Source organism: Xyrauchen texanus, chromosome 3 (genome assembly GCF_025860055.1).
Source record: "Xyrauchen texanus isolate HMW12.3.18 chromosome 3, RBS_HiC_50CHRs, whole genome shotgun sequence".
Lineage (NCBI taxonomy): Eukaryota > Metazoa > Chordata > Actinopteri > Cypriniformes > Catostomidae > Xyrauchen > Xyrauchen texanus.
In genome coordinates, this window is record NC_068278.1 from 21,418,916 (window position 1) to 21,434,504 (window position 15,589).

At 38.3% G+C, this 15,589-nt stretch overlaps 1 protein-coding gene across 1 annotated transcript; it reads right to left on the reverse strand.

Moving 5' to 3' along the window:
* Positions 1-511: 511 nt before the first annotated feature.
* nr2f1a (nuclear receptor subfamily 2, group F, member 1a) lies at positions 512-10,164 on the reverse strand. The gene is made up of 4 exons (XM_052107275.1): positions 9,693-10,164; positions 7,264-7,806; positions 5,403-5,930; positions 512-2,748 (listed from the first exon to the last, which is right to left on the reverse strand). Exons 2-4 carry the CDS (start codon positions 7,694-7,696, stop codon positions 2,474-2,476), a joined length of 1,236 nt encoding a protein of 411 aa, XP_051963235.1. The 5' UTR covers positions 7,697-7,806; positions 9,693-10,164; the 3' UTR covers positions 512-2,473.
* Positions 10,165-15,589: the final 5,425 nt, after the last annotated feature.

Below are 15,589 nucleotides of genomic sequence, written 5' to 3' on the forward strand. Positions count from 1 at the left end.
AGAGCTATATGGTTTCGCTCGCAATATAATTTTTCCTAACGGGTAATGCAAGGCAAAAGTAAAAGCAGAGGCATACATGATTGTTAACTTCATCACCAACAGGCTCACTGCCTTCCTCAAATGAAACAAATGTTGTGTGATGAAATTAACGCTACAATGGGCATTCTTCGCCTTCGCGAACATATTTAAATACTACATTTGTATATTTCGACTTGAAAGAGAATGGGAAATTTTGCCCAAGTGGCTCCTTGCAACCCGCTTTGACTCTAGCTTACACGCTGAACCACAAACAGCTTAAAAGGGCGCTACAAGCAAGAAAACAGATTATTTGCATGAAACATATGGCAACGCCAGAATTACCTGGAAGGTTTGCTGAAAAACAGTCTGAATAGCACATAATTAGGGCATGGGGAAAAACGCATTTTATCTCTGTGATTAGGTTCCTCTCGCTTTATTAGAAACAACCAGAGATCCAACAAAATGATTTAATACAAAAAAAACAACACTTGGTGACATTGGGGTCAGCAAAAGGTCTTGCTACAGTAGGTTTGACCCAACAGTGTAGGCCTAAATATATTTACGTGTGTGTTAAGGACGATCGCGTGCTTTCCGTTTATGGTTCTGGCCAATCATTTGAGGCTGCAAGTGCATTTCTCCCTATGTCAGTACAATGCATCACATTTAGTGTTCCTATCGACCGGCTTACATGCGGCATTATACAGTACATATCTTAGATTGATAATGCATGGGCTATAACTGCTGCGTTTTATAGTGAAAACATCCCTCCTAACACAGATCCGCTTACTATTACCTCAAAGTAATAGTCTGTTTATCTAGATGGATTTGTTTTCTTTTCCTCTCATCTTTGTTTCTCAACACTGTGGTGAAGAATAAAGCCTCATTGCCTTATTAAAGGGCTGTTTTTTCTGTATATCTTTTTCCTTGACTGTGAGCAAGTCTTTTTGTTCAGCCTGGGAAAAATATTAAACATTGATGCGCTGAAACAGGCATAGATCTTTGAACCAGTCGGCAGCAACGTCACAGAACTTGTATTCTGCTCACGATGCGGTGCCTCCTGATAATATAGAAAACGCACATGCTCTCCAAAGAGAACAGCTTATACACATGTAGCCCAAATGTAGTCACATGCTTGCATTTGGAACATTTGTGGTATTCTAAGGTTTTACATTATTTTAATAATTAATTTAATGGTTTACTGGAAAGTTTTCGGCGGGTATGAAATGTAATGTCAACAAATAGGGCAACAACAACACGCTTTAATGAAACAAACCTATGCATCTTCGTTGTCTTCCTTACCAATTAGAAATAAAATCTTTCCATTTTCACCACTGCATCCATGTTAACCACATACCAAAGACCCACCATCAGAATAGCTCTATCAATAGCATGAACAACATTGAATTTGCTGAGAGCGAGACAGTGTTGCCTATTTCCTTTTTAATAGTATAGTCACCATCACACAACTTCATCACGCGACCCTTCAGCACAGGCATATCATGGATTGAGCAAAAATGAAAGGCAACATCAAAAAAAAAAAAAAAAAAAAAAAAGAAAAGAAAAGAAATAGCGAAAATATCAAGATGAAACAAACAAAAGTATTTGAAATGATATATTAAAAGTGCTTTTGATTTTCATGTCTTTTTTTCTCTGACTGATGATTGACTCAACACACACACTCACTCACTCGCACGCACGCGCGCGCGCACACACAAACACACACACACACACAACCAAGGAAAGAAAGTTTCACCGGTGTCCTCTCCTTAAAATGTCCATGAGGTCAGTCGAAGTTGCATGTCCATAGCATCAAATGGGGGAAGGTTCAACCATCAGTGATATTGTCATTGCGATTAGACTGTCTTGTTTGTCTAACGTTTTTCTTTATTTTTTAAATTCTCACTTCAATTTTAGTTCTTGGAGAACATAGCTTCAACAACAAATATCGCACTCATTATAAGAAGCAAAAGGTTATATCAAAAATCATTAGTATAGAATCACAGAAAAAAACTGGTTTAGAACCAGAAAAGAAAATACAAAACAGAGATACATAGACACAGGACATTTCTTATAATTGCTTGGAAACATTACTTTCCCTCCTAAGTCTTGCTCATTTACTGCGAATATGATGTTCTTCATTTTATTTGTACGTATTTTGTTCTTTACAACAACAAATAAAACAAAAACAAACAAAAATAAAAAAAGAAGAAGAAAAAAAGAAAATAAAGACTAGTATTTTACAAAATGGAGAGTATTCTTGATGACGACGATGAATTTACAAGGGAGCAAGTCCAGTCCTTTAATCTTTGTACATTACATGTTCCTTTTCGGTCCCAGAAGACAAAAAACAGAGTCTTCCTAAGTGGTCAGAAATTAGGTCCTATATATAGTCTTCTTGAAAGGAGTTGCAGAATTTTGGTCCTTTAGTCTTTTTTGTTTCATTCGCTCATTCGGATCATTGAATGGACATGTAGGGCCAGTTGAAGCTGCTCCCGGATAATAACATATCCCTGATGAGGGTTTCAATGGGAGTTTTACCTACCAAGCGAACGAAGAACAGCTGTTCAATTACTGACGAAGAGACAGTGCGGAGAGAAGGCAGCCGCAGTAAAAGCTTGCCAAAGCGACTGGGCTGGTTCGGGTACTGGCTCCTCACATACTCCTCCAGGGCGCACTGAGACTTCTCCTGCAGGCTCTCGATGTGCGCAGCATCCGACAGGCCGCAAGCGTCTGAGCAGACAAAACACAGCACAAAACAAGGCCTAGGTTATCATTCAGCATCAGCATTACGTGTTGTTGACAAAGTGAGATGAACAAACACGTACCCAACATAACGCAGCGTATAAGGTAATAAATAATCAATACGACTATGCAATTCTTCAAGGGTAACACGGCTTATTCACTGCTTTGTAGGGGACATTTCACATGCACGCTAACAAATCAGACTAAACAAAGAGTACAGTATGCACAGAGAGGAAAGCTTTGAGCTCATACTCGATCAATAAGGCGGCTATGTCTTGTGGAATACATGGCAATATCTAGCTGCATATTTGAAAGAGAATCGGGCATAGTAATAACCGAATTATGACATAATTGCTCTCCAGATGCTACCAAGTCATTTCTCCCCCAAATCCACGTAACAGCAGTTGCCTCTGCTGTGAGTTTGAATGAGGAGGCAAGGCCGCTGGAAGCAATCACATTTATTATCATGGATTTCCTTGAGGAGACAATCACCCAGAATTCAGAAAAGGATATGTATTGTACAGAAAAAGAAAATGTTCCAGATTCAACAGCGATACGTCAAAACGTATGTACGAAAAGTACATCAAAGCAAATCCAGTCATCATATATAGCTGATCCATTTAAATAGCTAAAATCAGCGAAACCGCTAAAATTGCAGTTGTGCCAAAGCTACTCAAAAGAGAGTTTGTCAACTTAAGTGATAGTGTGAGGGCGAGGTATGCAACATGCTTTAGAGACTGATCTTAATTGCACTGGACTGGAACGCACTGAAGTCAAACACAATGACCTTCTGAACTTCTGAACTGAAGTCCTTGCTAAAATCTCTCAGTAATGTGACCTTATGGGCCACTTTCTGCTGCAAACAGCATGTGCTAAGAGCACTGTTATAAAGACAGAGAGAGAGAGAGAATTCAACAAAACACACTGTAATGTTTTTCGCATGTGCTGGAATGTCGTTGTTAATACGTTACTTAATGATTTACTCTTTTAAGACTGAACTCGAGAAGAGACTTATCCAATTATTATAATTATCCGTTATTAATTCTTAATAGAGCATGTGAAAATATAGATCATATGTGCAAAACTTTAAGGCAGCGTTGTTTTCGGTCAGCCGAAAATCAGAACTAAGATATAGTTATCACTGCAACATATTGATTTGACGGATTAAGGATTAAGAATCTAATTTACAGAAGTGCAAAGCACTGACTAGACGCTTTTTTCAAGTTATTCTGAGGCGTTATCCAATCAAAGCCCAAACTTTTGGACTCCTTTGAAAGCAGTGCATCGTTAATAATAGAAAATAAGTTTCTGTGTGAGAATTCAGTCAATAAATAATTAATAAAATAAATAAATACAAAGTTACATTTCGGTATGGCAAATATGATTATAGGGGTATATAAATAAAATGTTAGGGGTCTGATGCTCACAACATAAACAGTATGTCTATGTCTATGTTTTTTTAATTCATTTTTTTAGATGCATGTTCATCAACAATAACGCACTGTTCTAAAGAATGAGGCAGAACACACAATGTCCAACCGACCGTTGCCTACTTAAACTTATCTTATATGCCCTCCTATTATCACCTTAGGACAGAAAGGACTACACATTTTATGACTGCACAGAACAAAATAATCAGGAAGCTATGCTAGTCTTGTTTCAAAAGCTATAAGCGACACTGCTTAACTTGTAGGATAAAATATCCTTAAGTCTTAAGCTTTCCCTTTTGGCCAGCAGTCAAAATATGTTTTGTAGATAGCTACTTTGTTTCTCTCAACAACGTAAATAAATTAAAACTATTGAAATAACTCTTTTAAAAATGTTGATTCAATTCATTTAATATTATCCATTAAAATAATAATAATAATATATAAGGCGAAATCACCATAATTAAAAAATAAAATACTCACCTGGTATAATATTATAATAAAAATGATAAGCACTAATTACAACGCTATAGGTCACTTAAATAGAGCAATACTTTGGTAAAATTGTTAACTTTGCACTTTCTTATTTATTTCTTATTCTTTTTTTTATTTGTACTATTTTGTAAATAAAATAAATATTAAAAGAACAGCAACCAAAGTCTAACTGATATTTCTGCGAATTCGTATAGCTTTCAAAATATCGCCCTTATTTCACCTATAATCACCTTTTTTCTAAACAGTGAGGGCTCAAGATGTGTATCTGTATACTGTAGCATCTACAATTATGCACCTAAGCAGGTTGAGCAGATTTGAGAAAACAGGACGAGATATCCATAATCGATTTCCAGTTATTTATAAAAGATTGACCTAGATATGTCCAAACTTTTCCTAAACATTAATAATTACTGTCAAAAGTATAAATGTATCCTAGTATTGCACTTTTGTTGTTTATGCTGTACTGTAACGTGCATACATCATAAATGAATATGTTTGTCAGCGCCAACTAATACTGTGTTAAATAATATATAATCTGTGTTGACTACAATTACAGTCGACATTTTGTACTGTAAAACATCACCCATAGACATATACTAAAGGGATTTTAAAATACAAAGTCTGCTTGAATAGCACTATTCTGCTAGATGTCTACGCTTATCCTCCCTGTATAGCACTACTCCCTTGTCTCGTTTACTAGGCCTCGTCTCACACACTCACCTGATGTGAAAAGCACTATTGCCTTGATGCAGCTGTATTCTGCAGAATCGACGTGCAGAGCTTTGAGCTTCTCCACCTGCTCCTGGAAGATACGAATGTGATCCATGAAGGCCACGACGCGGTCCGCCGACATCGGCGAAGCGTGCAGGCCGGCAGCGGCGAGCAGCGGGGCCACATGCAGGGGCATGGAGCACTGCGCCGCGTTTAGCACAAACAACTCGCTCCATGTCAGTCTGAGCAGGGACACCTGGTCGGTGATCTGCAGGTCTGGAAAGAAAGGGATGTTCCTCGCCCATTCCACAGCACTGAAAAGCAGGCGAGCTGCGAGCTCACAGATGTTCTCGATCCCCATTATATTATTGGGCTGCATGCACTGGCTGCCATAGCGAGACGTAGGATAAGGCTCGGCCCGAAGAAGTAACGAGATGTATCCGGAGAGATAACAATGCCCGTTCAGAGGATCCCCGTTCGTTAGCGCATACTGGCCCGGGTTCGGCTGGGTTGGAGGCATTCTTCCTCGCTGAACCGCTGACAAAAAGAAAGAAAGGGAGAGGAAATGTACATCCAGAACTGAGAAACATCATTGATGTGGAAGCTTCACTGCGAGTGAATGAGTTGTCTAGACCACTGCTTCACAGCTACAAAAATAAATCTAAATCACAAACTATTTACTGCATTGCTATTCGAAGAAAAATCATGTGTAATTCATTTAGTCTTTGAGGTCCTCATTTCCTATTGACCACATCGGCTATTAAGTGATAGTAGCATACTGTTTACATTTGTATTTTAACTTAAACACAGCTAAATATGAAGACATGAACATATTCTCCCTCTTTCTACTTCACTGTCTTTACACAAGCACATATTAAGATTTAGGTTATTTTTATGCATTTTTGTTGAAGTTACGTGTAGGTAGTAAATATTATAGCTGAAGAGGACTAGGCTACTACACTAATCAGTAAAACTAGTTTAACACAAGCGGCTCTTTTTTATTCAAATGTTAAGTATTAATCATATTTTCCATAAAACACAAGCCTGTAATGTATCTTTTTGTATACATTATTACGTTTTCAAGCATTGTGGTGATTATAATGTCAACTATGGAATAGTGGAAGGAAATAAAAACCCATTATGTACACAATCGAGCAAAACGACAATGTATTCAAATAAATATACATATATAGACATATTCCTACGTTAAACGGATTTGTTTTTTTAAGACTATTAATCGAGGATGAAGGCTGTTTCGTTAAACTCGGTTTGTAAGAGTAGGCTGCAAGTTGCTAAGGCCATTGTTCTCAAACAGCTGAGGTTGAGAAGGGACAAATAGGCCTCTAAACGTTTTCTGGGCTACGGCGTAAGACAACAGCTTTACACAACTTATTTTCAGTGACACAAGCTTTAGCCCCTTATTTCAGTTAGGTATAGGCTGCAATATGGAGTTGGCGAGTAGTAGGCTACAACACAGACGTGCAGTTTTTACACACACACACACACACACACACACACACACACACACACACACACACACACACACACACACACACACACACACACACACACACACACACAACCATGGATGATTTTAATATCTCATGTATTTGGTTTGGTTAAAATGGGTGCATAGCTGCTAGTCAAAATGACTTTTATTGGATGCATGATGATCTTTGCCTATTCGCGCTGATTTTTAGGCTACAACTCCTTGCACGCGCCTTTTGACACTCTTAAGCAAGCAAACCAAATTTATTTAGCGTTTGCATGTGTACAGTCAGTGCGACCTTTATGTAACCTGCCCGTGCTGTGCACACAAAAATCCTGTATGTAGCAATAGTGTGTTGCGTTCAAAGAGAAATATATTCACCTTCCCGCCGCATGCCCACTTTTAAGCACTTCTTTAGCCGACAATATTGGCACTGATTACGATGATGCTGGTCAATAGGACAGTTCCTGTTGGCACGACATGTATATGTTAAGTTCCTTCGGACACTCCTCTTGAAGAAACTTTTGCATCCCTCGCAGGTGAATTGACCATAGTGCTTGCCGCTCGATTTGTCCCCGCAAACAACACATTCTATATGCTGCTGACTCTGTCCAGAATTTTGACTGCCCTTGTCGCCAGCCGTGCCCGGTGTGGACGGGGGTCCTGGCTGACTGGGTGTTTGCGGAGTGTGTGGTGCTGCTGACGCCGCCTGCTGTTGCTCCCTCGCCGGCTGAGATGCTGGATTGGGGCCGCTCGGAGGTCCTCCGGCCACGTCTTCCTGCGGATCTCGCCATACGCTAACTACCATTGCCATATCTCGGGCCCGAAAAGTGCTTTCAAGCGAACTGGTCGCTCGGATATCGGAGCAGGGAAAAGGGAAGCCTTGGACGAACGGCAGCGCGAAGTCAAATCGGAGCACTCAATCTGATAGGAAAAAAAGTAGGAGCAGAAAATGATCAATACATTCAAAATACTGGAGTCGATATAAAGGCACCCGATCAGGATATGCAATTGTCGGGAGGCCAGTTCCAAGGTAAATTGCAGTCAGCCATTCGGGAACCCAATCGCGTATCGAGAAAGCGATCCCAGACGTTATATAAAGAAACCAGTTTTCTTAAAAAATGCCGCAATAAATTAAAAAAAAAAAAAAAAAATCACATCGATGCTGGATCAAAAATAATAGCTTTCTGGAGCAGCGGAGATCCAAAGTGCTGTGCAAAATAAATTCCCTTCTTTTTTCTTCCCTGCTCCTCTCTCCGTCTTCGCGGTTGCAGTGCAGGAAACACTGAAGAACGGATTTCTCTATCTATGTTCATGAATAAAGCTCATCTGGTCCAGCAGAACACCCCCCCCCCCAACAACGTCGTCGAAGTGCCCATGTAGTTTCACCTCTCCAGTAGGAACAGAGCGATGATAAAAAGAAGAAGGAAAAAAAAAAAAAACTAATGGAATATGTAAGAAGCAGAGACCCAAAAAAGAAAAGAAAAAAAAGAATGCGTTTTAACGGAGTACCAGCGGAGCAATGTTTCCGAAACGGAGATCTGCGCGAATGTCTGTATATAGTGAACTTTGACACTACTATTGAAACTGACACGTTTCTATGGAGATCTCTGCGCCTTATATGGTGATCGTGTCAAGGAGCCAAGAGAGGGGCTGCTGGCAACTGATAATCAAAGGCGACTGACTGGTCAGAACCCTGCATCGCGGGGGGAGAGAGAAAATGGGAGGCTAAGGTTAGCCAAGCCTCCTTCACTCCATTGGTTAGAGTCCTCGCTCCGCGCTACCTACGACTGAGGGCTCTGACAAGCACAATTTACATTGCGCTCGTCCTGCGCTGCTCTTTACTTTGAAACCCGATTAGAATGGAGTCTCTATTGTCACAAAAGAGGAAGAGACCCCAGAAAGAAGCGGCGAAAAACGGGATGAAAGCAATGACTGAACTAATCGCGCACGTGAAATATAAACTAAGCGCGCGACGTGGAAGGACTGGCGCGAGTCCCTCAAAGTTTACAGTGCTTTGTTCAACGCTATAGTCTCACAAAATTACCCAATACCCCCTCCGAATTTTAACTATGACGTCTCCATTAATGTTTTACGTAATTTAAATAGAAAAATAAGAGCTCGAAATCGCTCAGACTAATGCATAAACTATATTTTTGATTGTCAACAATGCGCATACTTCTTAGAAAACAGTTTAAACGATGACTCAAAAGTATTGAAACGCACGACTAGCCTACCACTAGATTGATTGTTGAAATAATAAGAATAACGGAATGCCATATCATTGACAGGAAACACAAATCAAGCACATAGAATGGACATGAGAGACGAATCATACTATTATATTGTAACGTATACAAATGTCATGTTTCAGAGTGTTTTTTATGATTTATGAACGAGGGAAGTTTTCTGTAGCCTATAATGCGTGTGCAACCCGGCTTTTTGTGCATGAATGCCGAAGGCTCCGCTTTACAGGCTTATAATATCTGGATCGGGCTGCCATCTAGCGTACAGTAGACAATTACATCGACATTCAAACTAATAATTTATTGTTCCCAAACATGTTTAGCATATCAAATGTAGCTCAGAGACGATTTACGCTTTGGGATGAATGTTTATTTTATTATATGATATTTTATTGCTGTATTTGCCAAACATACGATTTCAAAATCTTACTTGGTTCATAAGCAAGTGCAACTTGTTCAAATGCCTGAATTTAGAACGAATACGTTTTTGATAATGTCTATTGTCACTTGGCATAACTGAAATGACTTCTAAACGAGAACAAAGTAGACGAGACAAATATAAACCTGTTCGTATATCCTCTGACAACTTTCTTAAACATGACGTCCAAGAGCTCCAAGCATGAAAAGTCCAAGAGTGTGTTCAAGAAGGGGAAGCAAAACACCGACAGCCGACCGTCCACGAAAACCTCTCGCTACAAATAGAGGTTTTCAACTCAACCGCGGAGCTTCCTCCATCTCTCATCACACCGATCCGCAGAGACGGACGCTGCTGTCCTCTGTTCTTTGAAAAGGTGAAACGAATAAGATTAAAACGAACAAAGAGAAACTTCTGTAAGAGTACCATCAAGGTTTAACTGCATAGATAGGGAAGAGAGCGAGAGGGGAGAGGGGGAGAGGTACAGCGAATGGGAACACAAGGCACGCATGAAAACAGCACTGAAGAAATAGTAAAGTGGACACTTGGACATTCAAAGTGCGAGCGCCCAGCGACTAGTGGGTATCACTTGGGATCGGCGGCTACTCAGTTTGGTCCATATTTGAAAGGCAAGTAAATTTATTTCTTTATACAATCCCGGCATTAGTTGCATTTCATCTAAAATGCACCTAGTCATGTAGCATATGTAAAACTTTTAAACTGAAATCTTAAAAGCATATACAAAATAGGAAACCCAGGTGAAAGCAATGCGAATATAGACTACGGGGGAACCGTGGATAGTATCCTATTGATCACTACTAAAAAAAAACATGACGGAACGTTCGCCTAAACGCCTTTTCACCTGTGTTATTCGTCTTGTATGATCTCGTAATCTGAAGATCGATAGCAGTCTGTTTGTCTAAATGATAATGTCAACGGATTAAAAGGTCGATAGACCTGTTCAGAATAAACTAGGACTGACGCATCTACAGACACATTCAAAAAATAAAATAATTATGCCTACAGAAGTAATTGAAAAAGCCTTCTAAATGCGTCTCCCTCTAATGACGTGAAAAGTATGAAGGACACGTCCTTTGACTTTCTGTAAATTAGATGCATAATCTAAGACAACTGGATCCAATTAAAGATATAGGACACATTTAAGTATCTATGATGACTATCTATGTCCATGTCTTTCTAGTGGGCCTTGTAAAGTGAGTTAATTCTAAAAAAAAAGGAGGCAAGTAAATTACTCGCTTGAAGCTTTTGTGTCATGGGTTGAGCATTGAACGTCTTACTGTTACTGAAAGTAAGAAGGTAGTACAATAATGTGTAAAAACAAAAAAAAACAAAAAACATAAGTGACAATTAGCATTATAAAGTAATTATAAAATAAGTTGATTAATTAGCTTATATTGTGATCACCACGTTATTTATATGTAGGCTATTTGAAATCATTTCTGGTCTAAAAGATTACCCTTTATGTTAGCTTTATCATGTGTGATAAAATCACAGTAATGATAATGCTAATAATAATAATTAGCATACAATTAATGGTTTTAAAGCACCTCATGCAATTTTTTATTTGTTGTTATATCTCTTAATGACCGTGCAAACTCGTTTAAAATAGCAATAAACAACGTCCTTGCTATACCATTTAGTCTAATGGATGCTCACTATAGAAGAACTACTAAAGTAATAAAATAGTGGGAGTGGGGGACCTCCTATCAAGTGAGCACGAAGGTAAATACGCTCGATATGGAGGGTGAAAACTCTAAGGGCAGGGATAACATATTTCCCTTTCCAAATTTTAGCAGACACTTTTGATAACCAGTTGCCATTCAAAAAATGTTAATAATACCAGGTGTAAACGCAACCGTTGAGAAAACGCATTTACAACAATAAATGGCTGAATTATGTTGTTTCTATCTCTAACCTAGTGAGCAATGCACTTGGTTGAACTTACTATCTTTGTGTTCAAGTATAAATCCCACTGAAACCGAACTGATTTATATACATTCCAATGGCGTCATAATGTATACTAAAGAAATGGCTGAAATGCTTTACACCAGGCCAGCCATGAGCAAATTTTAGAAATATGAAAATATTGCTTAGATTACACAATTGTTGTATGTTGTATGCATAAATGTGATTTAAAAATATACACAAGCATACTTATACAATTCAGAATATCTATTTTAATCAGTAGGCTATAAAGTAATATATTGAAACTGTCAGTAAAGCAGACGATCACGACCTTGAATCATAAACACGTTTTAGATTAAATCTGCCGAGAAATGAGATGTAATGAACAGCAAATTGATAAGCTATTATAATTAAGACACACCAGACAGCCTAATAGTTTTTAAAGAAATCTACATCTATGTTTTAGGTCTTGCTTTGTAAAACTGACAACAATTTTAACGTCAGGACAGATCATTTTCTCTAGTTTGTTATTTTGTGGTCAGTACTGATTTTTTTTCCAACACGTTGCGCGCCTCTCATGCAATGGTGGGTTTTGTCACTTTAAGTAGACGCGAGTTGAAAGGGAAGAGGAGGGGGCTTTTGTTCAATTTGATCCCTAACTATTTGGGGGCTCAGATTGGTGTGAAAGGGACGAGAAGGTCACTTGAAATAGCCTTTTATCCACAGCCAGTTTCTCTATGGATCAGCAGCTTTCAATGGACATCATCTAATCGCTCCTAATGGAAAGGGTAGCCGAGAGAGATGTGGAAAATATCTTAAACTACACCACTTAATATTACTGGGGCTATTGAACAGGTGACGCGCTCATTAAAGTTTTGCACAGAAGTGGGGATTTTTAAATAGGATCCCAGTTGTGTTTATTAGAACTAAGGTCTTTTGAGCACATCGGCTAGTAACAAATATGGAGATTTGACTGAATTTAGGCCTACAAGAAGCCGCATATGTCAATTGACGTTCTGTCATATTCCATCTTCTAGATCATATCAACATCTTCTATAGATTTTTAAAAACATAATCTAGTTTCTGTAACTAAGCCTTTATTTAAATAATAAAAAAACAAAAACAAAAAAAACACAAAGACGATTAAGACCCCTAATAGCCGCATTTTCCCAATAAGTTTAGGGCACTGTTGATGACCAGTGATTGAGCCTCAGGGATAACGTAAAGAAACAAGAAACTATTGCTATTTTACAGCCATATAGATTGTTCGAGTGGCCAACAAAACTGAACGCATTGTCAAATTCCGAATTCACTACGAAATATTGGGGGCTGTTGTCGACGATGGGGGCGAAATTGTGCTTTTAGTTAGCTTGTGGTTAGAGTTTGTTGCCAGTTTATGTTCGAGGTAATGGCTTTATTGCTCACAAACCATCATCTAGTTAGAGTTTATGTGCTAACTGCCTTGGATGGTCTCACAGACCAAGATGAACAATCATTTAGCAGTTAAAACAAACCCAGACACACTATAATTAGGCTACCTTACGCATGACATTCCCTCAAAATGCATGAAAACCACAATAATAACCCCCAAATAAACAAAGTATTTTATACTGTCAGCAAATTCTAAAGGAGGAAGATCCATTTTCAGATGGGCCCTGCAGATATGCATACATGGGCAAGGACCTATCAGCCAGAGAGTCCATAAACGTCTTAAAACAACGTTTGTAATCACAGTAAAAGTGTAGGTGTCGACTTCGCTCCGTGTTGAGTACTTCAATCATTTTAGCAAACACATGAGAAAACATTCACTAATACAAATCTGTCGACGAGGAGACAGACGTGTAGCCTGGTGGTAGAAATAAAGAGTTTAAGATTACAAACCATTTCTCTAAAATACACCAGTCCAGACCTACAGTATCAGTTGACCATTAAACTTTGTTATTGCAAAATATTCCCCGCTATTAGTTTCAGGAAACTTCGGGTCAAAATTAGTTCTGTAGGAATTCAACACGTAATGTATACTACATCCCTACAACACCCACTCAGCCTTTATCTGATTCAATTATATACCATCGCGCTTTTCACCTTTTCAGTGTTTATTTCAACAAATGTCCGAGCAAGAGCAAAGCTGTATTCCTACCGCAGCAAACCGCTTAACAAGAAAAAAAAGATTTAAGATACCGCAGGTATAGAGAGAGTCACCTCACATATTCATAATGGTGTGCTTCCGCAGCAGGCATTTAATTGGAGTTTCGTCTGTCATTGGCATTTTCACGCTGGAAGACAGAAGAGATTAATTGCTTTAAGAAAGATGATAATGTACACGTACAGCAGGAGTACAGATAAGGAGACATAATGTCCGACATTAAAACAGCTAGAAACAAACTACATTTCAAGTAAGTGGTTTAATTACAAAACAGTTTTAGCATTATTGTATTGTGGATAGTACTTACATTGCTAGAATTATTATAGGGATCCCTACATATGCAGCCTCAGGCATTGTGGTGTGAGAGGGACTCATGTATAAGGAGCTATTATAGTACAGCTCACACAAACGCACACACAATTTTGTTTTTCCATGATAGTGTGGACTTTCCATTCATTTTTTTAAATTGTTTTATACTCAGCTAATTATATTTTCTATTCAATACCCCTAATTGAACCCTCAGAGAAACACTTATACCATACTGCAAGGCAAAAAAACCAAACATTAAAAAGCTATTTTTTTTTTCCAGTTTTGATGTTGACATGCTAACATTGTGGCTTTGTAGAGCGAGCTAACTGAAATAACTACAGACTAAACCTATCCATAGAAAGAAGGTTTACAAAATATTTGCTTAATTTATTATTCATTTCTCCAATTGGTGGCGTCCTGAGTGTCTCAGAAGTTATCCAAACCGGACAAAACCTCCTTTTGAGGACAGTCACACACAGATACTACCATAAATGTGCATACTCTTACACCCACCCACAGGTTTACACAAATACTGTACAAAAATAATCAATTTGTGTAGCTTTTAATTACCAAGTTGTTATATGAAGTTAATATACAAAACGTCTGCATCACATTTCCATAAATTGATTTTAAATTCACTCTTGAAATCACTTAACCTGTTTATACTTATTGCTGTTCCAGAGACTTTAAAATGCAAAAGAAAAATCAACTTCTTCCTCTACCTTCAAACATGCAATTTGAAGGATCAAAATGTGTTATTTTACAGCATCATCAAGTTAAGTATATATCTGCTATGCCTCTTCTTCATCATCATAATAAATACATAAAAAGTGAATGCAACAGCAGCTTTGAGTCATAAGCTAATTGAAATTGGGTTGTAATTTTCACTTTGCCGAGTTAGTCACATTAGGGCATTAAGGCAAATACTAGGAGGTTGTTTGAGGTTAGTGCTGCAACAGACAGCTAATTTGATGACTCACCGAGTGCAGAAATCTTTTTTCATCCCTGGGTATCCAGAGCAGTTGTGTATAGTCAGGATATATGCAGAGTGATTGTGTCTGTATTTAAGAGCAATAGCTAAAATAATAATAATAATAAGAAGAAGAAGAAGAAGAATAATAATAAAATAGGACAGCTGAGGATGTCTGACTAGACATAATACACATCAACAGAGCATGTATGTCCAACATGATCACACGGGACGTCGACATGTTATGAGAGTCCTTTATAATGAACGTGTTCCTTCACAAGTGAACTGGTTATGAAGATATCACGGTTGACATGACTGACATTAATATCTGGTTTTGCATCTTTAAATGAACCTTTGGTTTGTTAATCTCAGGTCAAACACAATTACTTCCCATGTTATTTATACTGTACTATATTATCCTATACTATATTTTGACTTATCTCAAGTACCATTTCAAATTATTATTATATTATTTTTATGCAGTGATTCTCAACCTGGGGGCTGGGGCCCACTAGGGGGCCTCAGCAAATTTCCAAGGGGGACTCAGTATGACTATAAATTGTGTTTAAAATTTGATTAAAGTTCTAAAAAGTAAACATTGCAACATATAAACAGATATTTTTTTTCATTGTGGTCTGTGTGAACTGTAACCTGCATGTGCACCTTCTGAGGGATTGAGGGGGTCTGTGAATTTT

What these genes read in the sequence shown, in the direction of transcription:
- nr2f1a (XM_052107275.1), bottom strand. Translation starts at nt 7,696, where the DNA reads ATGGCAATGGTAGTTAGCGTATGGCGAGATCCGCAGGAAGACGTGGCC. An exon ending in AGTGGGCATGCGGCGGGAAG is followed by an intron (nt 5,931 to 7,263) that starts GTGAATATATTT and finishes TCTTTTTGTCAG; the next exon opens with CGGTTCAGCGAGGAAGAATG. An exon ending in AATAGTGCTTTTCACATCAG is followed by an intron (nt 2,749 to 5,402) that starts GTGAGTGTGTGA and finishes TTGTCTGCTCAG; the next exon opens with ACGCTTGCGGCCTGTCGGAT.